The 10804-nt window shown below is 46.0% G+C and overlaps 1 protein-coding gene across 3 annotated transcripts; it reads right to left on the bottom strand.

The window, feature by feature from the left end:
• Positions 1-598: 598 nt before the first annotated feature.
• On the bottom strand, positions 599-8490 carry LOC103634267 (serine/threonine-protein phosphatase PP1). Of its 3 annotated transcripts, XR_556658.4 has the most exons (5): positions 8072-8490; positions 4341-4900; positions 4011-4241; positions 3103-3657; positions 599-1285 (listed from the first exon to the last, which is right to left on the bottom strand). XR_556658.4 is itself a non-coding variant. In XM_008655835.4 (4 exons), the coding sequence occupies exons 1-3, from the start codon at positions 8289-8291 to the stop codon at positions 4053-4055; spliced, it is 969 nt and encodes a 322-aa protein (XP_008654057.1). In that variant the 5' UTR covers positions 8292-8490; the 3' UTR covers positions 599-1285; positions 4011-4052. The 3 variants fall into 3 exon arrangements, 2 of the variants coding, with proteins under 2 accessions (XP_008654057.1, XP_020401561.1); XM_008655835.4 differs by lacking the exon at positions 3103-3657; XM_020545972.3 differs by lacking the exon at positions 3103-3657 and having other exon boundaries at positions 7564-8448.
• Positions 8491-10804: the final 2314 nt, after the last annotated feature.

Genomic DNA, 10804 nt, shown 5'->3' with positions numbered 1-10804 from the left:
ATTATTTATTTTATATTTATAGACTATTAATTCACTATATAATGTAATATTAGTTTTTAAGGTGCAGCTCACGAACCGAGATGAGTCGTCTCGCGAGCCGGTATACTTGGGGAATAGGCGAGCCGGGCTCGGTTCTCGACTCGTTTTCAGGCCTGTGCTTGACCTTTAGAGGCAACGCATTAACTTCCCTTAGGTCTTGTTCGGTTACATCGGATTACACCCGGAATCGTTTCGGTTAATCAAAGTTTATATAAATTAGAGAAGCAATCCGGCTCGGAATCGTTCCGACCCACCAATCCGACAGAAACGAACATGGCCTTAGTTGTTGCGCGAACTCATCGAGGCTATTAACTTCCCTTTAGGTAGTTGTTGGCCGGCTCGTTTCCAGCCCTATGCTTTGCCTTTAGAGGCAACGCATTAACTTCCCTTTAGGTAGTTGTTGCGCGAACTCAACGAGGCTATTTGCAGTCTGGCCCGGTGCGTGATTCAGCAAAACGTTAGCTCTAAACGGTGCAATGAAGTTACTACCATTTTTTTCCTCGATTAGGAGTCTCCAGGCAAAACAAAACCATGCCCAGAGGGTTGTGCGCAAAATGCATTACCAAACAAACCGAAACGACTGCTTTGCAGACCGCGTTTGGCACCCATGTAGCAACATAACAAAGGCAAGTGAATAGCAACAAGAATGAGTGAATGTGAATCCCATAAATCTAGAGATACGAAATACCTACTTGGCAGCTAATCTAGCCAACAGATCAAAATTCACGTCTAGAATTGTCTGACGGACAAACCAAGTAGTCAGCTACAGAAACGCCTTTTCATAGGTTGTCAGCAAGCATCAGCACCTCCTTGAAATGTTGCTCACCACTTCACCCTAATTGATGTTTGACACCTCTATCGAAACTATCACAACAGTCCATATCCATGAAACTGATAATAGTACCTCGGTCCAGTACTTACCTCCGCACAAGCAACATAACTGCTTTTAAATAGTGAAACTTGCAAACAGAAACTCCTTGATGTTCAGAATTTTTCCTGGCTGGAGAAAGGAATCTCCTCAGGTCAATTTGGCAACTTCATCCTTCCATAATCAATATATCTACAGCTACATAATGTTCTGACACAAGGTAACAGGAAAGAGGAAAAATTTCAGGCACTTGTCATGATGAGTAACTTCCAGATGAACAGTTAGGTATGGGATTATTTGGTTTCTCTGATAGTAGCCCAATGCTGCCCTCAAACTTGGCGCCAGCATGCTGTTGTCTCGATGCATCCACAGGAGAACCTACACAACATTAGTGTCATGAGCTAAAATGAAGATAAAAACCATTTCATAAGTCATAGTATCAGTGGCGGAGCTTGGGGCACAGCAATGCAATAAACAAGTTACTAATCAACTAACTGACTTAAAATATGTTGTTTATACAGAAGTACAAAAAAATCTGGAGTGGCCATGCTGCAATGGGTCCCGAAAGGGTTGGGGCACGGCCGCCTTGCGAGGCAACACCAAGGAGCTTAAAGATCCTGGGGCCATAGCCGACATAGAGTCCTTAGTGCCTAAGTGTCATCGTGTTTTAGGGCCTAGACTGCCCCGAACACTTAACTTCATAATGCCTCAGGGCACAAAGGGCCCCGAGGACTTAGGCTTATTCTCATGAGAGCCCCGGGACACAAGGGGCCCCAGAGAGAGCCCTAGGGCATGAGGGTGGGGGGGTTATCCTGATGAGCGTCTGGAGACACTAAGGGCCCCAAGGGGCTTATCCTTATGAGCGCCCTAGGGCACTAGAGGCCCTAAGCGCTTTAAATTGATAACTACCCCTTCATGGCACAAGGCTCCCTAGGGCTTATGTTGTTCCTTCTTTGGGCCTTTCTCGAAGCACTACGTGTACCAGGTCCTTAGATCGTCCTTAAGGTCCTATGGGCCCTAGGTCTTCCTATGACTTCACGAGTTTTGGAGCATAGTTATGCGTAGGGCTGGAAAATAAGCTCGAGCTCGGAGTGGAGCGGCTCAGAGCAGCTCACAAGCCTCGAGCGAGCCAAGCCGAGCCTGATTTTTTGGCTCGTTGGTGAAGCAAGCCGAGCCGGGTCGTTCTAGCTCACGAGTTGCGCCAACTTTTCTAACTCAATCAATTTGTAGAATCATAATGGATTATCGGTTCATTTCTTCATCTTTAATGATGAATATATGACTATTCAAATTTTAAATTTGTGATATCCTGGCCCGATGTATGATGATATCATGGCCCAAGGTTTAATATAGTACTCATACCAATAAGATGCATCTTCTTTTTTGGGATGGGTGACCGACCGGGAAGTTTTCTCGGGTGCGCATGAGTGAGGACAAAGTGCGCACAAAAGACTCGTGTTGGTCTATAGGGATGATATATGGTCCTAGAAAGCTGCCAGAAGTAAGTATAGACGGTTCGAGAGTGGACAGGGTGTTACAACTTACAAATGGTATCAGAGCCGACCCTCGTGGTTTCACGGGCGGTTCGGGAGTGGACGGGGTGCTACAACTTACAAATGGTATCAGAGCCGACCCTCGTGGTTTCACGGGAGTGTGTGGGCTAGGGGTTCGGGTATATGGCGCATGTGGGCCCAGAGTGGTCAAATGGCATGGCATATGACGACACTAGACACACAGACGTGGCCAAGAGAGGAGGTTCCTGAATTGGTGTTGATCGACGAGGATGTCGGTCTTCTAAGGGGGGTGGATTGTTATATCCTGGCTCCGGTGGATGGTGATATCCTAGCCCAAGGCTTATTAGAATTAATAGAGTACTCATACCAATAAGGTGTATCTTATTTTTGGGAAGACTGTCTCGAAAGAACCTCTAGGTTAAGTGTGCTTGGCTAAGAGCAATTTTGGGATGGGTGACCGACCGGGAAGTTTTCTCGGGTGCGCATGAGTGAGGACAAAGTGCGCACAAAAGACTCGTGTTGGCCTGTGGGGATGATATATGGTCCTAGAGAGCTGACAGGAGTAAGTATCGCCGGTCCAGGAGTGGACGGGGTGTTATAAAATTGCTCATAGTATGGAACAATGATCTTTATTTCATATTTAAATACTATTAATTTAATATATAATGCAATTATATTTACCAAGGTGTGACTCGCGAGCCAACTTCGAGCCGAGCCTCATCCTTGAACTCGTGCAGTGAGCGAGTCGAGCTCGGTCACCCACAGAGCCGCATCCTTGAACTGTCAAAGCTAGTCACCCGGCTTGTTTCCAGCCCTAGTTATGTGTTTGGGATGCCCCACTAACAAGTCTCCTGGCATCAAGCTTCTTCCCTTGACCGAGGCCAAGCGAGGTCCTCAGGCCATTAGGCCCCAGGAACGATGATCCCAACATAGTGGACCCTACAATACCTTCCTATACCAAGATCATTGAATGTATTGGCATCTGTGAAGGTATGTCCTTCCCCAAGCGTTGACATATCTTGTTTGTTGTTTTGGTACGAAGGAGTTGTAATCAGTAAACTATGGTGGTCTTTGGGATTCAAGGTGAAAGGTCGAAGCCTCGAAGGTAACTAAACTTGCCCCGTGAATGCTGTTCCAAGTAAGTTTTTGCGGAATTGTGAACTTCTGGTAATGTTGGAGTGCTAGTTTCTAGTAGTCTTGATTCGTAATAGTTGCTTTCAATAATGTCGGTCCGTACTACAGAGAAAAGCAACATCAGTGCATTGTCAATAGGTGGGCATCAAAGGGAAACGAAATCTAGCGGGAGCTACAGCACACAGGGGCAAATTGGTCTTCTCTTGTCACAGTTAATGCTCAAGTTAGCAAAAACAGACAGCAGTAGTAGTAGATGTAAAAAAACTTGAATTGTGATACTAGAGGGTAACACACTTTTTCTGTGGTAGAGATGGGAGAGCAATTTTTTATGGCACACAGGGAATTCTCTCATAAATATATGTAGCACAGTCCACAAATGCAAAAGCAATGCGACTCAACAATTGTGTGGAGCAAGTAAATCAGGAGGACAAAATACTGAAACAAGATTAACTGACCTTAACAGGCTAGAGCTGCTGGAAGCAAAATGGCTTTCACTATCACATTTTGTTGGACCCCATAAATTTGTTTTTTCTCTCAGCAGGTTTCAGAATTTGGAATGAGCACATCAAAGTTTCATCGACACTCATCATTGCACCAGCATTATCAAATTCACCACAATAATTGGGGGCCGAGAATATGGTGACAAGCTGTCTGTCAGCAAAAAATTCATACCCATCCTCGACAACCTGACATCACATCGCATGCAATATAAACACCTTCAATTTCCAGTTAACTGTGAAATAAAAAGATCAAAACAGAAGCTGCACTAAATGCTAAGGCGGTACCTGGTGAGCACGACAGATAAGATCAAGATCATGCTTTTGCAAGAATTCTGAAACCTTGTCAGCACCAAAGGTATATGAGACCCCTCTATCATTCATGCCCCACCCTTGAGCATCTTTTCCTGGATCTGACCAAAGCAAGTCACACAGTAGACCTTGATCTGGTACATCAGTTGGACGCTGCAAGTTCTTTATCTCATCCAAGTGTGCTAGATCAGGAGAGAGTCCACCGTGCATACATAATATTTTATCATCGATAAGAGCAGCCACAGGTAGAGTGTTAAAACATTCTGTGAAGACCTTCCATAGCCGCACATTAAATCGACGCTTGCATTCATCATAGAATCCATATATTCTGTTTATTGAGGCGCATTCATGATTGCCCCTCAGAAGAAAAAAGTTCTCAGGGTACTTGATTTTGTAAGCAAGAAGAAGGCATATAGTCTCCAAACTTTGTTTGCCTCGATCAACATAATCACCTAAGAATAGATAATTGGCTTCAGGAGGAAAGCCTCCATATTCAAAAAGCCTTAGAAGATCACTGTATTGACCATGGATGTCACCTGGATACCAAATGACAGTGGAGATTGCACTTAGATACTATTCAATGAAGACAAAGGACACACAATCACAGTCCAAAGCTTTCATCAGTAAAAATAGAAACATATAACAGATTTTATGAGGCGAAGAACAACGATATGAGAATATCAATGAAGACAAAAGGCACACAATCACAGTCCAAAGCATGCATAAGCAAAAAATAGAACATGCCTTGTTTGTCCTGGCTGGTTGGTCTCCCGCTCACTACAGTCCAAGTCGACGGACAAATCTTGGTCTCAGATGCCCCGCCGTGGTAGGATTTGGGTGCATTGATCATGGTTTTTACGAGAGTAAGGCGACCTACAACGGTCTAGAACCTTTTTTTGTCTTTTAAGCGCCTAAGGCGCGAGGTGAGGCGACTTCATATACATATAAGTAAGGCGACTAATAACAAAAAAATGCATAAGTAAATAGATAGATCGTAGATATTATAGGACATGCAATTCCTAATGCATAGCATAGTTTGCAAAATAACATAGTCCACAACGCATAGTTCATAACTACATAAACTAACAAGTCCACAAAAGAACACAAAACAACATTAAATTCAGATTTTCAACACTCAAGTCATCCCCATCTAAGCATATTCATCCATCTACATTTGGCCTAGCTTGTGAATTCGGACAAACTAAACCAGGCAGGCCCAGCTCAATTGCTCCTATTTGTATAAGCCATTGGATCATAATGGCTAGACAAGATTCTTCTCCCTCAAATCACTAGTCCCTCTATCATTTTCTCTCTCCCTCAGTTCTCTCAGTCATTCCCGTGATGACGCACGGAGAAAGAAGCTTGCAGCGTCTTGCCCCTCCCTCTTCTCAAACAACATCGCCTCCTCTGCACGCCTCACCTAGTCAACTGAGGGCTATGGTTACCCCTCCCCCTCCCTCCCTCCCCTCCCCTGTCTTGCCACAGCCCGCCTCACACTTCCCCTGACTCAGCGCCATCCGCCAGTAGGGGTGGGCACTTTTTTACCATAAACCGAAAACCGAACCGAACCGAACCGTACCGAACCGAACCGAAATTTCGGTTTTTTCAGTAGTTCGGTTCGGTTTCGGTTTTTGTATTTCAGAAGTTTGGTTTTTGGTATCGTAATCGGTTTTCACCGTATACCGAACCGAAATACCAAAAAACCGAATACCAAACTTTATCAATTCTAAAATTTGACTATTCGATTATGTGAACTAAATGTGTGAAGCAATCAAATTGTTATTCACTTATTTATATATGATGTATGATGTATCTCTAAATATTTGTACCTATATAATTTTTACTTTTTAAAATTATGTGTAATCTATTATATAAACTTGTTATATGTGTTGTCTTGAGTACAAGTTTGGTATTCGGTTTTTACCAAAAAAACCGAAGTAAAAAACCGAAACCGAACTTTTCGGTTTTTAGTTTTCTAGAAAACCGATCGGTTTCTAATGTCTAAAAAACCGAAGTTTTTTAAAACCGAAAAACCGAACCGAAGTTTCAAAAAAACCGAATGCCCAGCCCTATCCGCCAGCCTGCCACATCCCGGTGCGCCCACCGTGCCACGCTTACCCACCCGCCATGCCGAAGGGGAATTCCCTAGGATTATTGGGAGAGCACCCCCATGCTATGGCATCCACGACAAGTGCTAAGGCATCGCCGTGGACACCTCGCTGACGCCATAGACCCAGATGGCAAGGTGTCGGTTGTGGCATCTGGCCTCCAGTGCTTAAACGAAGTTGTACGGACACAATAACAACCATGGTCTCAATTTCTTGTTTCTTTCCGAGGATTCCACAAGGTTCGCTGCCATGGAGCCAGCAGGCGTGGCGCATTGAGGCGCACGTGCGGGGCCGAGGAGGGTCACGGATCTGGAGGCCACGGGCGGTGCACAAGAAGGTGAGTCCGCGATTTTGTGGAGTGACTCCTTCGATTTGGAGCGCTTTCCTCTGTTGGGGATTGCTCCTCCATTTTTCTGATCGCTTGCTGCATCTCCTACAGCGGCCATTGGAGTCAAGGCGTGTGACGCTACTGCTAGCGTACCAGAGCCTTGGGGACTCGTGGTCATCGCAGACGGAGAGGGTGGAGAGGGTGCCAACGACAGACTCCCAAGGGTCTGTTTGGTTCAACTTTTTTCTGAGCTTTTTCTAAGAATCTGGCTGTAAAGAGAATCTGAGTATTGTGAAGATTACATGTGGAAGAAGATAAAAGAGTCTATAGGGTTTAGTATGTACTATGTAGATAGTGACGGTTTCCTACCATCACAACTACTCGGTCGATTCCATGTTCACGTTGATTTTGGACGGTGTTAACTAAGGGTGTGTTTGCTTGCGGGACAGCCAGGACAGGGACGTCCCCTGGCGTCCTCTCTCGTCCCTCCAATTTTGAGGGATAATTGGGGACAACATTGGGATAGTCATGTCCCAACCCCTGACCCTGAACCAAACAACCCTATTTGAGGGATCGTCCCGTCCCATCCCGTCCTGTCATTGCAACCAAACGCACCCTAAAGTGATTCTCATAAAAGCGGGCTAAAAAGTTGGGTGTTTGGCAGTCTACAGCAGCTTCTGGTGGGCAGAAGCTGAAAAAAGCTGAAACAAACAGGACCCAAGTGACAGCGCTGATGGTGGCGGCGGTGATGGAGGAGAGGCACCTGTCTGCAACTCTGACCATGGTCGATGGAGAGGGGATGTGAGGGTCATGGGGGAGAGGCGCCTGTCTGCGACTCTGAGCATGGTCAATGGAGAGGGGATGTGAGCCAGCTGCGATCATCCGCATCCCCAGACCTAGGTGCCGCGCCGCCGCCCCTCGCCTCCAACCAACGGTGTCCAGCCTTTGAATTTCGCCGGGCTCCGCCACTGCATATATTACTGCCCAAATTTCCTTGTTGCAAATATCTAAGCGCATGGTAATGCCATATACATCCATCCATATTCAAATTAAAACCCAGCAGAATAAATCAATACTAAACGCTCTCATAAGTCGCGCCAATATACCAGCAAAAACAAAATCACTAATAATAGAAGACGCCCACGATAACCCCACTGCTTCATAGAGAAGCGATCACCAGAGTCCCACGATACGTAAGCTGGCCGCCCGGTCAGACCAGATCTACTGCCACGGCCGGCCGGAGACGAGAAATAGGGAGGTAAGGTACGCACCGCAGATCTTGATGGGCGCCTCGAGCTCGAGAAGGTTGGGTTGGTTGAGGAAGATCTCGCGGGAGACGGTGCAGAGCTGGCGGATCTCCGACTCGGAGAGCTGCACCTGCTTCCCGGGGCGCGCGGTCCGCACCTCGAGCAGGCGGCGTATGATGTCGTCGAGGAGCGCGGCGTCCATACCCCCGCCTCCCTGCCCTCCCGCCGCTGGCGCCGCCGCCATCTCCTCCCCCTGCCTGGGCTGGAGAGAGATAGATCGGTGGAGCTAGGGTTTCGGGCGGCGCGTCGGGAAGGGCGAAGGGGGCGAACCGGCGGAGGGACGGAGGAGAGAGATTGGGCAAAGGGAACCAGACAGCTAGATAAACTCTCGCGTCTCGCCTGGGCTGTTTCAGTTTTTCAGTTAGTGGACTTTATTTACAAATATTATATTATAAAAAACTCTTATGTTTTTTAAATTAAACTGTACTCCAAAGCTTCTCATTCCGGCTCTCTCCTTACCTTTACTTTAAAAAAACTTTAATATCTCTATCTCTACTTTTTTTAAACACCGGTCTTGTGCGCCCTCACGTACATGGCGTGTATGTCTCTTCCTCTTTCTGGCTTCTTATATCTAATAGGACATTACATCACAAATAGACTTTAAGAGCCACGCAACTAGCGCTCCCACATAGAATTATCTTGTTAGGTGAAAAATGATGAGCGACCGAACAGCCTACAAAAAGGATAAGCTCATTTCGAATGTATACCTTTCTCAGCTTTTTTGAGATAATGTTTGATATTTATTCTTATCAATTTAATATCTAACGTGGACTAATGTTTATTCCGATAACAAATTTATTTTTTATTTTATGTGTATTAAATATAATTGTGTGTCGTCCTAATTTATGGGTATTGTACTAGTTTCTTGTAATCAATAGTTCAACGTTGCTAGTAACAAGTTATCATGTTATGGATATTTTAGCGGATTATTATTATTTCTTAGTTCATAAATTCAGCAACATCTGTTCGAAGAGAAACTCCCCAAAACAGCAGCAGAGAAGTAGGTCAACAAGAGATAACTGAAACCTAGTTAACATAATCAAAGTATAGACCAATCAGCCTTATTTGTTGTCCAAAATCATTACCGAAGTGTTGGCCGCATGAGTGGAACACGAAAGGAGAGAGATCGGATGGTAGGGAGGGGAAAGCTAAACGCTGATTAAGGGCCCCTTTGGCAGGGCTCTGGCTTCTCCAAAAACGGTTTTGGCTCTGACTCACGAGGTGAAGTCACTTCTTTAGATGAGTCAAAGTCATTCTAAAAAATCATTTGGCAAAACGGTTTATAGGTTGTTTTTCAGAAAGACCCTTGTATAGTTTACTTTTTATAGATCTCTCCTGTACGTGGCTAGGGATTGAGGGCAGGACCAAAAAAATAATTTGGACTGGTGGGAGGGCTATTGTGCAAAAATGACGTGATCTGAAGCCGGGTGAGCTACTTTTTTGGCTCATGCCCTCTAGTTCATTTTGGAAAAGCACTTCACTGGTGAAGTCATTTGAAAAAGAGGTGTTTGGCACAACTTTTGCATGAGCCAGAGCCGAAGCTGAAAAGTAAGCCCTACCAAAGGGGCCCTAAGGTCCCTGAAAGGGAAATGTGCCCTTGGGCCATTTCTAAGTATTTTGGTGATTGAGTGCCAACGCAAGTGCTTTTATGTTGATCTATGCAATATGGTGGACAAAGTGCAAATCATGTCAAAAGGTATGTTCTAGACTTAGTACATTGTTTTTAATGGACTAATGTATTGTGTCTAAGTGCTGGAAACAGGAAAGCTTGAATTGGAAATGAGATGGCTCTGTTCAGCTAAAGTCGGCTCGGTCTGGGTGCACCGGACTGTCCGGTGGAGCACCGGACAGTGTCTGGTGTGCCAGGCTAGCTCAGGCGAACTTGCTGCTCTCGGGAAGGAATTAAAGGCGTACGACTATAATTCACCGGACTGTCCGGTGAGCCAAAGGTCGGCCGCGCCAACGGTCGGCCGCGTGATCCGCGCGGGACACGTGGCCGAGCCAACGGCTAGTAGGGGCACCGGACTGTCCGGTGTGCACCGGACAGTGTCTGGTGCGCCAACGGCTCCAAGGCTGCCAACGGTCGGCTTCGCCAAATAAGGAAGGAAATCCGCACCGGACAGTGTCCGGTGCGCCAGGCAACAGAAGGCAAGAATTGCCTTCCCGGATTGCTCTCAACGGCTCCTAACTGCCTTGGGGCTATAAAAGGGACCCCTAGGCGCATGGAGGAGTACACCAAGCATTCCTTGAGCACTCTTGATCACTCACACTCCATTCTTGCGCACTTGTTCAACATTCTAGTGATTTGAGCTCCGTTCTAGTGTACTAGTCTTTTGAGCTTAAGTCTAGGTCTTGTGTGTGCGTATTTGCTGTGATCTTTGTGTCTTGTGTGAGTTGTTAATCCCTCCCTTACTCTGTGCTTCTTTATGAACATCTTTGTAAGGGCGAGAGACTCCAAGTTGTGGAAATTCCTCGCGAACGGGATATAGAAAAGAAAAGCAAACACCGTGGTATTCAAGTGGGTATTTGGACCGCTTGAGAGGGGTTGATTGCAACCCTCGTCCGTTGGGACGCCACAACGTGGAAGTAGGCAAGTGTTGTACTTGGCTGAACCACGGGATAAACCACTGTGTCTACCTGTGTTGACTCTCTTGTGGTTGTTGTGTTTCGCTAAGACTCTTCTCTAGCCACTTGGTA

Source organism: Zea mays, chromosome 1, assembly GCF_902167145.1.
Source record: "Zea mays cultivar B73 chromosome 1, Zm-B73-REFERENCE-NAM-5.0, whole genome shotgun sequence".
Lineage (NCBI taxonomy): Eukaryota > Viridiplantae > Streptophyta > Magnoliopsida > Poales > Poaceae > Zea > Zea mays.
Note: the sequence above shows the minus strand (reverse complement) of the source record. Positions and strands in the feature narration are given on the sequence as shown.

What these genes read in the sequence shown, in the direction of transcription:
- LOC103634267 (XM_008655835.4), bottom strand. Translation starts at nt 8,291, where the DNA reads ATGGCGGCGGCGCCAGCGGCGGGAGGGCAGGGAGGCGGGGGTATGGAC. An exon ending in GGCGCCCATCAAGATCTGCG is followed by an intron (nt 4,901 to 8,071) that starts GTGCGTACCTTA and finishes TTTGGTATCCAG; the next exon opens with GTGACATCCATGGTCAATAC. An exon ending in TTATCTGTCGTGCTCACCAG is followed by an intron (nt 4,242 to 4,340) that starts GTACCGCCTTAG and finishes ATGTGATGTCAG; the next exon opens with GTTGTCGAGGATGGGTATGA.